General features: G+C 36.7%; 1 protein-coding gene across 1 annotated transcript in view; it reads right to left on the bottom strand.

Annotated features, from left to right (window-relative positions):
* cacna1ea (calcium channel, voltage-dependent, R type, alpha 1E subunit a) overlaps nt 1-17282 on the bottom strand; it is a gene marked incomplete at both ends in the record, with an annotated part of 97594 nt that overhangs the window by 45240 nt on the left and 35072 nt on the right. The window contains 2 exons of the mRNA XM_079244965.1: nt 13143-13282; nt 13360-13455. Coding sequence (XP_079101091.1) covers nt 13143-13282; nt 13360-13455 — 236 coding nt within the window. The remainder of the gene's footprint in view (nt 1-13142; nt 13283-13359; nt 13456-17282) is intronic.

Genomic DNA, 17282 nt, shown 5'->3' with positions numbered 1-17282 from the left:
AAAGTTATGCTTTTAATTTTATTGTTTGAGGTCTCTTCTTTGGACTGTTAGGGTTTCCAGTTTTTCTTTTTTTATTGTCTTTTATTAGCAGCTAAATTGCTATCACATCACATTATTACAAGTAGTACTCTAAAGAAATTAGAGGCATCAATAGCAGGTTGATTTAAGACACCTGTTTGCTGACAGGATCCATTAAACAAGACCAGAAAACGCAGCACCCCTGGAGCAGTTTTTTTTTATTTGGTTAGTAATGTTATGAGTTACATGACTAGCATGAAACAACAGAGTCAGAAATAAAGCTCGCTCTAGAAGATATCCCAACTTGTTTCCATAATCTGCCTGTGGTAATTGAAGACAAGTTGCCCCACAATAAAGTCATTGGAAGATTGTTATCAGCTTTCCTCAATGAGCAATGAGTTTGCTTTTCCAAATAGGAGTTGGAGATGCAGTCATCTACGTACTTCAGCAAACCCACTCTCATTTGCACAAATCAGGCAGCAAAGTGAGAATCATGTTTTGATTTCTCAAGTGATTTTAACACACTTCAGTTTGAAATGTTATGTGAGAAGCACTGGAAAATACAGGTGGATTACTTCAAAATCATCTGGATTTATGACTAAAGATGTGTCTGATAGGATGGTCAGCAGCCCAGGAGCACGAACAGACTGAACTCTCACCATTTCAGCAAGAAAACATATGTAAAGTATATTCGTTAGAAATACTTAATCCAGTGTTTCCCCATCCAGGTTCTTAAGGCTCCCTGCTCTGCACGTTTTTTTTTGTTGTTTTTTTTGCCCTGCACTTTTTAGACATGTTCCTCCTCCAAAACACCAGTCAGATTACTGAACTTTCTCATCAAGTTCTTTGTAGCCTGTTAACGAGCCCTTTATTTCATTCAAGTGTGTAAAAATGGGGCTCTCTATAAAACATGCAGGGCAGGAGGGCCTGCGGACCTGGATTGGGTAGCACTGACTTAATCAATGCCTTAAACCACTACAGGTTTTATAGCAACATATGATTCAGGTGAAGTTTCTTTATTAGAAAATGCCTTAAAAGTCAGAATTTCCAGCACATACTCCCACTTTCTTAAAGCAGTGTCTTAATCTGCTTTAGAAATATACTAATGCATTTAATATGTTTTTTTCTTTTTCTTATATTATATATATATACATATATATATATATATATATATATATATATATATATATATATATATATATATATATATATATATATATATATATATATATATATATACACATATATATATATACATATATATACACATATATATATATACATATATATACATATATATACATATATATACACATATATATATATATATATATATATATATATATATATATATATATATATATATATATATATATATATATATATATATATATAATTTTTTTTTTTTTTTACTGCTGTGAATGTTAGTTTAGGCAAATGGATTAAAATTGTTGCCACTTGATTATTGTTTAGTCACCCGTTCACATCTCTGGAGAGAAAGAACAGTTAAATATGTTATTATCCATGGGATAAATAAATGCCCAGTCAAAGAATAACTTTGATTCTGCAGGACAATTAATTACAACAGCTGCTCCAATGCCCTGCTGTGCAGTGGGTGGCATGTGTGTTTGTGTGTGCAGCGGATTGTCTTGACAGAATAAGGAATTGTGCGGAGGAACTCCTACAGTGCTGCTCTGGTTGGTTTAGTTGATATAAGCCTCTCTGCCTCCCACAGAGTACTCTCTCATTTTTAACTCCCCTTTTTATGTTTTCTTTATACTTTCACTCTCTAAAACACACTCACATAGACAAATGCAGATTCACAGACAAGACATCAGTGTTATATAAGATCAAAAACTGCAGTTCATCAAGCTGGCATGGCTTTATGAGAATCAGTTGTGCATTAGTTTTCATATTGGTTTGTATGTTCGCTAAATTTTTTTGCGATTTGACTAGATAGAATAATTAATACAGGTAAGTGATTTATAAACTATTTGTTGGAACTGAGAGCGTGAGGTGAAGTAAAAAGGAAAGTAAAGAATAATGATGATTTAGTGCAGTAAAGACATGAGTCACTGAAATGGCAACTGTGACACAGTACTATCACAAGAGCACTGGAAAATAATAATGATCTTCATGACGACACTGACCATACTGCTGCTGCTGCTACTACTGCCACTGCTACTGCTATAATAATAACCAGAAAAATACAAAAAATAGAGCATTTCAATAAATATCCTGTGAATTTTACACTGTGACCATAAACTTGTGGGAGGAATTTCATGGTAATATATGTTTCTGCAGTAACAGGATCGCACATATCCTAAATGTTATTTTCCTTGTTGGTTGACAGGAATATCATTTAAAGGGGTGCTATTATGGTATTTGGAGTTTTCTGAGATTTCTACAGTGTTACAGAGTTGAATCCTCATCAGACATGTGAACGACACTGTTTTTTATCACCTAAACGCATGTTTGCGTTTGAGTTTGAGTTCCAGCACGCTCTCCGTTTGGTTTCCATGGCGACGAAACATGCGTCGTTTTAGAGAGTTTTTTCTACTTGGAAATCCTTGTGACGTCCCGGGGGATAAGGTTCGGTGATTGGTTACCTTCTACTGGTTAACAAGGGCATGTACAAATACATCAGGCGGGTGGAAAACGTTGGATAAAGTTATTTTGAACGATGGCTGGTGAGTTTACCAAAGAGAGACATCCTGCTGCATTCGTTGCTGTGGGTTGCTGTTTTCCACTTTGTTTTCAGGGTCTAATTCAGGTTCCAACATGTAGGGCTGTATGCTATGTGTTGACATGGTATTTTGTTTTTTTTATTGAGTTCATATGAGCCTAATCCTTCTGTTTATGAGATGTTACAATGACGGCGAAAGCAGGTGCGGTGCACGCTCCCGATGTAGCGCGGTGGCGGGAGGCGGGGCTTAATGCGGAAGAGTCTCAATCCACTCGTTTATCCCACAGGCTGATCTGACAGCCTACGGAGAGGGTCGGTCTGAAGTAAATAAAGCCATTTGTGACAATAACTTGATCAATCCCAGCCCTTCTGGTCTCATAAATAAAAATAAATTAGCCTGAAATGCACATAATAGTTCCACTTTTATGATGTAATTTCCACCACACTGAGAGTCAGCAGGGAGCAAAGAGTTTTTCCATAGGTACTTAAAGATAATGAAACTGTGTAACAGCTTTAGCTGGTTATTTTAGCCAGTTCTTTCTTTTTCTTTGTTAATAAAAAGGGGTTTATGAGAAGTAAGCTCTTATGAGAACACAGCTTTTTTCTTACCAACAACATTTATGGTTAATTAGTACTTAATACTCCTAAAAGGTGACTTGGGGAAATCAATGAGTCGCTATCTAATGGCTGCAATTCACTTTGAACAAGAACATACTTTCTATCCAAGCTTATTCTGTTTGAAATACAACAAAGGACACAGCGTTAAAATGCAAGCTTCTATACTCCATGCAGTGTTGATGAAGTGTTTCAATCGTACATTATGTCTGAGCACTTTTAGCGCAATGCACGAACAGTTGAAGGGCTTCAAAAGTGAATGAAAAATCAAAATTAAATAGTTCAAAGGTAATAAATAAGATCCAAGGTTGTTTTGGCAATATATATAGGTTATTATTTTATTTAATTTATTAATTGTATCAATGTTTAATGAGTGTTTTTAAGCAATGAATTGTATTGTACATTTTATGTACATTTTTGTACATAAAATGTGTTATACAAATAAAATAGTTACATTTTTTGTATTTCTGTTTGCACTGTCCTCTGGAGAATATTAAAAAATATGCAATAACTACGTGCAAAGAGGTAAATATTCAAAGAAGATATATTAATAATTAAAAAATTATAACTGCAGACTTTTTTCTTTCATTGTATATGTCTTTAAATGATACTAATAATAATGTAGGCACTGAGTTCTTAGTTCCCTAAGATTATACTGTCTTATATGTAAGGATAAAACAACAAGGAGTTGTGCATAATGGTTTTAATGCATGATGCGCAGTCTAGAACACCAGGACACGCAGCATGACATGTGCATTAAAACCATGTAATGCACTGGTCTGAGATGTTTAATCCGCTTATATCAAGGTCCCACACAGTAAACATTTCATAACATGTTTATTTTTTTACAATTCTTTCTAAAAAAAATTCTAAAGTAATATAAACTATTTTATGTTGGCTTCAACATGCTTTTTATGCAAAACAACTGTTATCAAGCTACAGCAAGTTTCTCTCATTCACCTGTCAAAAGCCAGCGGATCTGAATCAGTTACTATGGTGATGGCCGTAACGGAGTGATATAGCAGTGATTTTAACTTGCCAAACTATGTGTGTGTATATATGAATATAATACATGCCACTTCGCATTAGAACTATCTCTGACCATGGTATAAAAAAGTTACATGAACACCACTCATTCACCATGTGGAGAGTGCACTGACACCTACTGTACCTTCATCTTCATCCTAGTCTGAATCATATTACTTCAACTATAACTCCCTCAAGGATTTCAAAAGTGAGGAGGAAGACTGTGGTCCACTTGCATTTTATAAACAAGTCTTTTACAAGCGCATGTGCAGCAAAACATGTCTGATTAAAACTTCATGCATAAATTCTACTCATTTGTTATGACCTGGCAAATCCAGTGTGCCAGGTCAAATCAAAATAATGGAAAGAGAAGGGCTACTTTAATATCACTGTTGCACCTCATCTCCTCTTATCAAAGTGAATAACGGCCCTCAGCGCAGTCTTTGTATCTTGGTGCACTCAGCTTCTTTACAACGGCTACAAAAGAAAGAATAGAGAACAGAGAGTCCAAGGAGTGTGAAAGAGCTGGTTATGTTGTCAACCACCTCAGCCTTATCGTTATTCATTTTCTACACTGAGGGTGTCATTATAATGTCACTAATTAGACTCATTCTCAAGCCCTTTCCTTAACCTGCTCGTGTTCAAATTTCACTTGGCTTAATTTGTGTCACAAAGACCCACTGAAGTGTGAGAAAAAAGTTTAGCTAACCTTTTATTTTCCCATTTATTACACTGGCAACAGATGGTACACATCCACAGTCCCCCAGCAGAAAAGACAAATCTGGCCTAGTCTGGACTAATTGTAGAGACACTGACCAGAGAAAAGCTGCAGCAGAGCCAGTGACAGCCTGACCTGGGGCAGGGTCCTAAGTTGCCATGGTTACAGCTCAGGGGGACATAACCACTCCTGCTGTGTCGGAACTCATCAATCGATCAGACAGCAGATGGAAAATGAGACTTGAGAGGATGCCTCTGTGTGTGTATGTGTGTGTGTGTGTGTGTGTGTGTGTGTGTGTGTGTGTGTGTGTTTTTGTGTGTGTGTGTGTGTGGTGGGGTGGGAGTGGAGGGGGTCGTGTGTGTGCATGAAAGACAGTTTGATTTGGTCACTTCTAACAGGTGGTATCACTGCCAAAGAGACATATGGTGTTGTTGGCAAGAAAAAATACAGTAGTTGCATTTTAGATTCAAATTTATCTGCTTGAATGACAAAAATATAACAACACACATGCAAACACACACATGCACACATAGACAAGTTTTGCATTTGGGGGAATGCAAGTATGGAAAGGATTTTTTAAAATAAGTATATTGGTCGTAATTAGTCAAAGAAGATAAGAAAAGGTATGGGTTCTGCCTCTATGCCAGTCTCCTGGGTGAAAGTCTTGTACAGTATGTAATGTACTACCAACATCTCCAATTTTTCACCACTAATCAAAATTTTTGACACTTCCCCATATTGCAACTTGCTAATGGGAACTGATTAAGTATTTCTCATCCATTTTCATCTCATTAAAATCTAATGAAGCGTTTGCACATGTTTGTATGGTGGAGTTTGTAAACGACAAATAAATTTAGTAACTTCACAATTTTAAAGCTTTTATCTTAAAAATGACTTTTATACTAGTTTTATGCTATGGACCAATATGACTTTTATTATATGTTCAAGTGAGTGGCTTGACAAGAGTGCATCTTAATGTACATGTCTGTAATATCAAAATTGCATTAGTTATTCAAGTGCCTTTTCTGAACATCTCTCTCTGAATATTTTCTCCTTGATGAGACCCTTTGCATGTGGTTCTTTTAGTTTTTCACTTAATTAGGCTACACTCAAACATTTCTGTCTGTCTAAAAGTTTGTCTCAGGGAGACAATCTGAGCCAAACTCAGTCAGCTCATAAAGATGACAGTCACATCTGTAAACAAAAGAAACTTAAACATCACATCTCAAAGGTTGACAAAGTAATAAAAAAGCAGCGACAGGGGAAACTTTACCACTGTGTTCCATCACTTTTCCTTTTAACAGCATTTCAATAAACATTTGGGAACTGTGGACAATAATTCTTAAAGCTTTGTAGGTGGGATTTTTCCCATTCTTGCTTGATGTACAATTTTTGTTGATCAGGTTTCTGTTGTCATATTTTGTGCTTCACAATGCACCACACATTTTCAGTGGAAGACAGGTCCGGACTGTATGCATGTCAGTCTACTACCCATACTCTGTCACTATGAAGCTGTGCTGTTGTATCACGTGCAGAATTATGGCTTTGTTTTGCTGAAATAAGCAAGGAGGTTCCTGAAAAATATGTCACTTATATGATGTTCTAAAACTTGTATGTACATTTCAGCATTAATGTTACCTTCACAGATGTGTAACCTCCTCATGCCACCTGCATACCATCATAATGCAGAGCTTTTGAACCTTTTGCTGGTAAAAATGGATCATTTTCTTCTTTGGTCTGGAGGACACAATGTCTACAATTTTCAAAAACAAGTTGGAATGTGGACTTGTCAGACCACAGCCCACTGTTCCACTTTGCGTCATTCCATTCGTGATGAGCTTGGGCCCAGAGAAGTTGAGGCTATTTCTGGGTGTTATTGATCTGAAGCTTTCACTTTGCATCATGCAGTTTTAACTTGCACTTGTACATGGAGCCACGGACCGCGTTAACTGACAACAGCTTTCTGACATGTTTCCTGAGCCAATGTGGTAATATCTTTTACACAATGATGTTGGTTTTTTTAAGGCAGGCATCAAATTCAAAATATAATAAATAAAAGTTTAATGTTTGAACATGAAATATCTCATCTTTGTTGTGTGTTAAACTGAATGTAAGCTTAAAGAATCTGTGAATCTTCATATTCTATTTGTATTCAAGTTTTACACAACGTCCCAACTTCATTGGAATTGGGGTTGTACATTCAGGTTGATCAACTTGACCATTAGCCCATGTGCTGGTGGGCAGTAGAAAGGGAAGAGCGGCCTGCTTGGAAAGAAAACAACAAAGTTTACAGAAAGATTCCTAACCTGCACTCTCTGAACTGAGTTGTTTGAGCCACAAATTTCATTAGAAGGCAGATGGAAGTTCCTGCTCAAGTTACCCATTGATTAGCAGAGAAAAGACCCCCAATAGCAGCTTGTAAATGAGCTCATAGCTACAAACAGGCACAGATTAATTCCAAGTCCTTATATGGGAGAAGTATGTTTGTTCTGTTTTCTTTACTGGCTGAGACACATTTATTTGTTCAATATCCTGATCTGGGTTTTTTTTTTGGTTTTTTTTTTATTTATTTACTTTGTTTATATGTAGTTGTAAATAAATAAAAGAAAACTGTTAACATTCCTAAATGTTTTATATGGGTCTGCTAAACTTTCCATCCCACAGACCAGAACAATCCCACTGATTACTGGCAACACGAATCATGTGGTTGTACTGATGAACCTGCTAAAGGCTTCGCGTGGAGTATTCCTGCCACCACTACTGACAACATGGAGGCCTTGGTTCATAAATAAACTGTTGGTGATTTTTTATGTCCAATGGTGGAGAATGACTACTTGTTACATTTCAGAAAAATGAGAGATAAGTGTTTTGTTGAGGTGATGATTTCATTGCATCTTTTTTCCCTGAACCACTTCAAAAAAGAAACTGTCCTTTCTCAAATCAAAGCTGCTTACTGGTGGTTTGAAAGCACTTTCCCAGTTCTTGGCTGATGATAGCAGGGAAATGAGCTCTGTTTTTAAAATAACATTGTGAACCACAACAAATTACATGGTCCCCAAAGTGATCTTGTTTGTATCATTCACAGAGAGAGAGAGAGAGAGCTTAAACACTTGTTTCCTCTCATCTACTCCTTATGCGCAAACTCCGTTTATCTTCCTCTCTCTCTCTCCCCATGAGCGCCCGGCACTTAGTGTTGACACTAACCCGTGGTGGGTGTCACCTTCTGCCAACTGTTGCCAGTCTAATGGAGGGCTTGCCTGCCAGTGAAACTGCCAAAGTGCCAATTACCACATATGATTACACGCAGAAGCATCCTTCTAGTTTCCTCTAGCTCTATCCTGTTTCATGTGTGTTTTACTGTTTTCGCTGTCTTTGTCCTTACTGCTCTTTATATCTTGCTGTCCTTTTCTGCTTGTTTTATTTTCCTGGTTAACACCTCCTCTGGTTCATGAAAGCCTCACAGCTTGCCTCTTTAACAGTAGTAACTGCCTGTTGGACAAAGTGAGCAGTGACTATAAAAGCCGTGGTCGCTCTGTTCAAATTTCTATCTCAGCATCTTTCAGCTACATAAAAACAATCTTGAACGAAAAAGCCATCTGTTTCACATTTTTACCTCCCACTCCATCTCACAGGATGTCTGGAAAGATGAAAGTAGCTTGCCGAGGTAATCATGGCCTCCAGTGTTGATACTGTTAGCAAATGCTTCTGGAATGACACATGTTTAACTGTGATGTTGAACGAGTAAGGAGTGTTCGCTGACGAAAGGTTCCCACCTTTGTAATCTGAGCTAACGCTTATGTGTGATCCATCTGTAGAGAAAATTTTTACACTGCTTTTAAATTAGTAATCGTATATCATATAGAGTTTACATGGCTGCTTTAATAGCTTTAATACAGCTTTAATAAACCGAAAGGTCAAGTGAAGTTGCCGTTAGCACTTCTGGGAGTTTTTTGTAGTTACACACCAAGCCTGAAGGAAGAAGCTGAACCTGTGAGTGTAACCAAAATGTCTCAGTGGCTCAATCCCCGGCAGCTTTAAAGATCAAAAATCACTACCGTGTGAATCCATTTAAAAATGAGGCCCAAACAGTTGCTTCTAAATTTTACTTACAAATTTTAATTTATTTAATCTTATTTATTTGTATGACTGTAACACACACTGTCATACGTGCTTTAAAAATGCAATGTATTTAAATTAATTCTCAAAAAGAGAGCCTTTTTTTTTCTTCTACTCACACATTTGAAGAGATTTGCTACTTGTTATGCCCTTTTCGTTTTCTTTACATCTACTCGAAAGAAACTGATGCAGTTTCTTTACTGTCTACAGTGTATTTAAAATATTAGTGTATTGTGAAAGAGGCACACTTGTTTAATAACTTTTTTCCAGTGACTTCCTGTTGGGACAGAAGTGAAATGTGGATTTTGTTTTAGGCAAGAATTGATCTTCTTCTTATTATGTTGCTTTATCACCAACCCTGTCTTTCATTGTAGCATAAAATACATGACTGACTATCATAAAAAAACCATTTCATGAATTTCATGTCTGCAAAGTAGTCCTTGTAGAGGTCTACCAGAGACAGCATGGGCCCATGTGGTGTAAATTTCATCATCTGTTCAAGTCCACAAGGATGCCCTCTGTAAACATAGGACCGTTTTACATTCTGCAATCACACTGTCTGTATGTACATAAACAAATTGTCAAAGCACGTTGTTTATAATAAACAAGTTTTTTGAATTTATGGAACCTTGTATATGTGTTGTTATAAACAATTATTTTAACCTTTTCAAAGTGCCAGCTGTCTGCATTACATCATCACAGAGGGATTCACTGCGAAGAGCGATCTCAGTTCTGATGTATTTTCTGCCACTGCGCCAGCATCCAAATACTCACAAAACTCAGGGTTGTGAACAATAAATACAATGCCAGAATGGTTTATAAAACATAAATAAGCAATCTGAGAAACATTACTATTATTTCTTTAGTTTGTTGTTTTTCCAGTCCAATGACTTTATAATGTTGCATAAACAGGATTTCATCTATGTGTTACATGTATGAGTACATACTCATTCATGTAATATACTCATAAAACTGAAGTTATATGCAGCAACGTCTTTAACTACCAGGAGTTTTTTTTACTTTCTGCATTTCAAAGCCAAACATCTGCCAGTCTTTGGGAAACAAAGATAATTTTTTAGTGTTCCACATGAAGGGAAATGCACCGGTCACAAAAATACACAAATCTATCTATCTATCTATCTATCTATCTATCTATCTATCTATCTATCTATCTATCACATTCTGGAACTGGAGGTTTCCACTTTGAGACCACTATACTAAGATATTAGTGATGCTTCTCGTTGACACTCATCCGCATCTTGCACAAATGTGTATCACATGACTGAAAAGCAAGTCTAAATCAAATTATTGTTGAAAACTGCTGCAGGCTGAAGGGGCGTGCTTGTGTCCTTGTCAAGATCAGTTACTATCTCTTTACAAAGTCACACAAATGACAATGTAGCTCTTGATTGTAAACTTATGGCAGTTGAAAAATGCTCAGTAATGCTAAATTAACACAGAGTAAATCTGACAGGCAATGCATATAAATAAAAGGCCAGTTCAAATTTGGGGCATAAGAGGTCTGCAGAGGCCTCCTAATTACTAGCTGATACACAGCATCAGTGACTCATCCAAGATTATCTGCAGACCTTAAAATCCCCGTTCACTCTAAAGTTGTAAACCTTAATAATCACCTAAAGGTGAGAGAATGTGTCTAAGTGTGTAAGTGCTGAATGAACAGCACAGAAAAACAGGAATATTTGCATTAATCTGACTTTACTGTGGCCAGAATGATAATTTAGAAAGGAGTCTATCTGCAGCTCAATTGTTGAATATTAATAAAATGAAACCCGGAACAGCAGTCGAAATTCAACACATATGAATTAATCTAAATATCTGAGCTCATAGATAAAAATGTTAAATGATATTCACTTACTTTTTCTGGCTTTGATATAAATGGAAATGACAGTGTTTAATTACCTGCTTTACTGTTTCATTTCGACTGGTGGATCCAGGAGGTTATGTTTTTACCGGCGTTTATCTGTTTGTTTGTGTTCAAGATAACTCAAAATTTTAAGGATGGATTTTCATGAAATATTAGGGAGTTGTTGGAAATGTGAAAAGGAAGAACTGATTTAATTTTGGTGGTGATCCGGATCACCGTTTGGATCCTGGAATTTTTTAGAACTGTGGTCCTGGGCGGAGGTTTGCTCTCTCCAAGTGCTTCTCTAGTTGAAACTGGATCGTGACTGAATTGAGATATCGGCAAACATATATTGTGATCAAACAGATCAAACAGGTGATTTATGCCCTTGATATATAATATAAATAAATAAACAAAACAGCACATAAGTAACCCTTGAAGACAGACACTCTCTGGACTCCTGATTTTTTTTTTCATTTCAACAAGTGGGATTAGAAATGCATTAGCCAGCATCTCAGTCACTGTGTTTTAATTTAGCTTCTGAATTCGTACACAGTAACTTGCTGTTGGGTAACAGTTTTTCACTCACGCTTGTGACTACTTACGTATGTGATAGCTCACCAACAGTGTGGAGATGCAGGAACACAACACTTGCTTTTACGAAATTCTTCTCTAACACTCTTCTATTTTCGCCACAGCCTTCAAATTTCCAGCAGTGAGTGGAGTATCGTTAAGAAGCCTGAGCTCATCTCATCAATAATTGAAAAGCCAGAATCATGTAGAATTCTCTAAGAACCCTGTCTACCACCCTTTGTAATTCTGTGCTGTGAACTGATTAATATTTCATCCATGTGTATGCGTGTGAGAGAGAGAGAAAGACAGATGTCAAGGTTAATCTGCTGTCAATTCAAGCTCCTCTTCTGAAGCACAAACATTTCCTCTCTCTGCTCTGTCAGCGAAACACCTCCCCCTCTAAGAAGAGTAACTGATTTAAATTGTCCTTAAATGCAACACCGTCCCCCAACAGAGTAGCGTCGCTGCTTAAAAGGTTTTAACTTTCATGCATTAAACGTATTGCAAGTGTTGGAGAATGAATGGTTTCTGTACAGCTTGTAATTACCACAATCCAGTCCACAGCGACTGCTGAGCTTACATGACTTTAAATAGCAAAATAGATACACAACAACATAGCTCAGGTTAAACTCACTTAGTGATGGAGAAAAAGTATGATCTAAAATCATAAAAAAAACTCACTGGATCACTTGTTTATTTATTTTTAAATAAATACTAAAATGGGCCCTATACACAGTGCTCTGACAGTCATGAATAAGCATGGCTCTGATTTTTTGATGGCTAACAATTAATTGAGGGAATTTCTAAGTGTAGTAATGGCTAAAGATGGAGGTAGAAATAAGACTCAGATGCAAATTTTTAAACATGAGAAATAATGCTCACCTGCATATTTATGTTTTTGATGCATAAATGGCTTTATGTATTGGTTCAACTTTTTGAATCTTCAAAAAACAACCAGTTTTCACGAAATTTGTAAATTCACTATTGTCCCTTATCGTGATGCTGTCACTTTGAGCTTATGTGTTTTTATGTGTCATCTGATATGGAACAGTCATCCTAGGTCAGTTTTTGCCCAAATTAGAAGTAAAGACAACGTTGCTTATGGTCTGATATGACTGATGTTAATCGGAATGGACATAATAAAGCCTGCAGTCAACATGAGGTTAAATAAACACAACTTCCCAGGAGTACCAGGTTAGTAAATATACACATTTAACTCATGATATAGGCTTTTTTGCTTGTAGAAGCATAAAGTTCCTTTGTGATTTAGCAGTTGTAAATATAAAGCAATATAGAAAACAATCTATTCCAAGTATGCTGACAGTCAAAATTATACAAAAACCCTTCTAGAAAAAAAAAATCACTTCACAAAGCTTTAAACAATGAAGTAAAGCCTAGAACCCAGTGTACTGTATTTTCCACACCATCCCTCAGATTCACCTTCCTTTAAAGTGTAAGACACTAATCCTGTTTCACAGATCATCACTGAAATGTACACACATACACAAGCACACTGTTGGACTCACCCACTGAGGACCACAATAAAGTCCATGACGTTCCAGCCATTCCTGAGGTAGGAACCTTTGTGAAACACAAAACCCAGAGCGATGATCTTTATCCCTGCCTCCAAACAGAACATCCCGATAAAGTAGGGCTCCGTCTTCTCCTGTTAGTGTGAAACAAAGAATAATCAGCAATGTGTCCAGGAGTCGGGCTTCATTTCCATGTACAAGTATCTCTCACCAATCTCTTGGACATGGGTGTTTTGTCCTCTCCAGGGAGGTGCTGCTCCAGTGCCAAAACGATACAGTTGGCGATGATAGTAGTAAGGATCATGTACTCAAATGGAGTAGAAGACTTAAGTTAAGGAACTCTTAAACAGGATAACATGAACAAAAGCCTGCTGAAGCGTGTTAACTGGAAAAAATCATGTGAACAATCAAAGTTTGTTTTAATTCACATGATAAACACTAGAATGAATCATCTGCTAGTTGACATCCTCTTCCCTCACTGCTGCTCCGCCCATTCAACCCGCCTGAGCAGAAAGCTAAATTTCAATGAAGCTTTATATACTTTGGAACGACCAGGTTGGTTTCGGGCAGAATTAACTCAGAGGGACTGAGCTTTTAGCTACAGAGGTGTGCAGCAATGTCACTTATAAGTGTGTTTTATAAATATTTCTGGGTAACAGTGGAGGAACAGAGATGATACCAAGCATGTTTGTCTGATTGTTCTTTGAATGAGATTTTTTTTTTTTTTAAATAAAATTATTTTTAAAAAAATTCAAATTCCCAGCCTTGTCTTTTTAGTGATGTAATTGAGTGATGCACATTTTTAATATAAAATGCACTTTACAGAAACAGGGAGTGCTTGGATATTAAATGGTAATGCAGTTTTTTCATAAGAGCAAAATGAGGTAATCACAATTGGGGGATTCAGATCTTTTGGAACCCAAGGCAAACTCAGCCACGTTGCCTTCACTTCCCTTAGTTTTCAGCTCATATTTATCTGATAACTTGGTCTTTTTTCAGTAGCTTGTACTCAGGCAGACTTAAACAACATGAAATGAAGGCTAAGGCCAGTAAGACTGAACTCAGTGGCACATGGTCAGTGTTTTGTGTTTGTGTGTGTGTGTGTACATGAGTGCATTTCAAAGAGAATGAGAGGGAAATACATGATTATGAGATGTGTGAATTTAAAATTGTTAGGTTTTATACTTGGTTGTATGAAAACTTGCTTTTTATTAGCCAAAATGTATTTTTACGTAAACCACTTTATGTATGAAAAGTCATTTGTGAATTTGATTGGATCTATACCTGTGAGTATTAGTTTCAGTGACAGGCTGTGCTTGGCATCCATGTGATTGGCAGAACAAATCTTTAATGGCATCTGATCGGGTTCCTGTCACCGAACCCATCCCTACTTAGCCTTGTACTCTTTGCTGGGTTTTGAAATAAAGTTGACAAACACACATAGTAAGTCTTTCTTTTTACTCTAGGTGAACCTTGATGTGTTATTTCTCTGCCCATGATTCATTTGTATTTCAAATTTATAATTTATAATTCTTTATTCCTCCCTAACAAGTCCAACATCACCATACACAGACATGGGAAGTTACGCAATCATGAAACCAGAATTCCTGGACAGGTGGGCAAGACCACAAAGCATGGTAGTAGCTGTCAATTGTGTTGCCAGTGCAGTGTGGACAGATGTTTGATTGTGACAGACCCATCCTGAACATCCTGTGTCCTGTATAATGAGTTCTATGCAGAATTTTAAATTGTATTAGTTGCATGTTTGAATTCTTAGTCATTGTAAATGTATTTGAACAGATTTGTGACCATTCATTTTGGTCAAAGTTACTGGATGAGTCTGCTTCCCATTTAGAAGTTGGGAGACATATGGAATCGTCTAGCTTTGATAGTAATCTATATATTTTGGATAACAGTTTCGGGGCATTGAGATTTAAGAATTCTGCAGCCCTGATAGGTAGCTGCAAGTTTAATTGATCAGGGGTGTATTTCTTACCTATAATAGATTTAAGTTGGTGGTATTCTAAGAATTTTGTGCTGCTGATTTCATATCGTGAAGTAATTGTATCAAAAGGGAGAAAGTTCCCATTTTCTATTAAATGTTCTAACTGTTTTATTCCTTTATTCTTCCACTGAGGGAAGTTTATCATTTTCCGGTTTTGCTGGATGTCGGGATTGTTCCAAATAGGTGTAAGTTTGCATGGAATAAGCAAGGATTTGGTTAGTTTAAGAAATTCCCACCAGGCCATTAGTGAGGAGCTGATATTAATGCTTTTAAAGCATTTTTGGCGTTTGACAGCTGTGCTGATAAATGGCAGGTCTGAAATTGCCATATCCTCACACATAGCTTCTTCTATATTAAGCCATGGTTCATCTAGATAGCTAGGTTTAAGCCATTTAGAGATGTATTGTAGTCTATTGCTTATAAAGTAATTTTGGAAATTAGGCAAGTCTAAGCCACCGCTATCTTTAGTCTTCTGGAGTGTTTTTAGACTAATCCGTGGTGGTTTGTCTTTCCAGAGAAATCTAGTAACATTAGAGTCCAGCGATTTAAACCAGGTCGATGGAGGTTTAATGGGGATCATTGAAAACAGATAATTGATTTTAGGTAGAATCATCATTTTTATAGTTGCAACTCTTCCCATTAGTGATATGGGTAAAGATTTCCACCGTGTGAGATCGTCCTCAATTGTTTTTAGTAGAGGGACATAATTTAGCTTTATAAGGTCTGACAGTCTGGGTGAGATGTTTATTCCCAAGTATCTAATATCTCCTGACTGTAAAGCAGTGTCAGGAGTATTATGGAAGGAACAGTTGATGGGTAGAACGGTGGTTTTAGACCAATTAATGGAATATTCAGAAATTGATGAGAATTTATTGATGAGTGCGATTGTCTGACAGATGGATGATTGTGAATTTTGAAGGAAAAGTAATACATCATCAGCATAAAGACTGGTCTTATGCTCCACATTTCTACAGTTAATGCCTTTAATGTCTTTGTTTTGTCTAATGCTAGCTGCTAAGGGTTCAATAAAGATTGCAAAAAGTGAGGGGGAGAGTGGACAGCCTTGTCTGGTGCCTCTCTGCAACTGTTTTAAGTTGGCAGGCCGAGAAGCTGCTGCGTGTAAATCACTGTTGTACTAACATTTAGATTTAGTGTTGTGTTAGCAATTCGACATCATTACTCATTTGAAAATGCCACTAACAAAGCAGCGACATTTCTCACATGTAGGGCTGAGGATTCCAGAGGCAAATTTAACACCAGCATTTGTTGCCTTAAAGGAAAAGGGCAACATTAAGACCGGCAAAGGTTCTCAGAAATTCACTAAACAAAGACACAACAGTCAATGTTTAATAATTTATCATTCTGGATTACGAGCCCATCTTACTTGAAAAATATTGTACATATTTATTTTTTTTTAATTTAGCATTTATCTATTCTAGAATGTAAAAAAAATTCTGTGGCAATCATGAATTTCATGTGTTAATTTATGTTTTATAGTTTAACCTTTGCCAGCCCATTGGATAACAGTAACAACAATATCATACACCAAAGTCTATAATAAATATAATTGATTTAAATTGTAAGTTTGATAAGTTAATAAAATATACCAGATATCAGGTCAGTACTTTATATTGTCAGATACTTAAATCCCAGGTATTAAGATTGGTATCAGGTAGAGAAAAAATGAATTGGAACATTCCACCTTGTCAGTCTGCTCACCTCTTGATTTTGTTTTAAGTTAATAGAGCATTTCATAGGGACTCTTAGCAGCTTGTGGCTCAAAGGAATTGCTAACTTATGCCTGATGGTAAAGTCTGCCACTGCAAATAAATACATGCAGCAGTCCACAACTACTCACATGTACAGAGAAATAGATTAGGATTTAGATATAGGGAAAAAAAAGTGATTTAATTACCGTAATTACAGTGAACCAAACCCAAGAGCACTACAATTACACTGTCATATAAGCAAAGCGGTTACACTAATCCCTCTGTACCAAAAGGAACCCACCTGACAGTGTCTAATTCCTGGAGCTAAGACACAACCAGATACAAGCTTTACCTTATGTAAAGCCAGCAGCAACATACAGGGAAACTCAGAGTATACCCATTCTTACTACAAGCATCACT

The sequence above is a fragment of the Telmatherina bonti genome (genome assembly GCF_933228915.1).
Source record: "Telmatherina bonti genome assembly, chromosome: 8".
Lineage (NCBI taxonomy): Eukaryota > Metazoa > Chordata > Actinopteri > Atheriniformes > Telmatherinidae > Telmatherina > Telmatherina bonti.
Note: the sequence above shows the minus strand (reverse complement) of the source record. Positions and strands in the feature narration are given on the sequence as shown.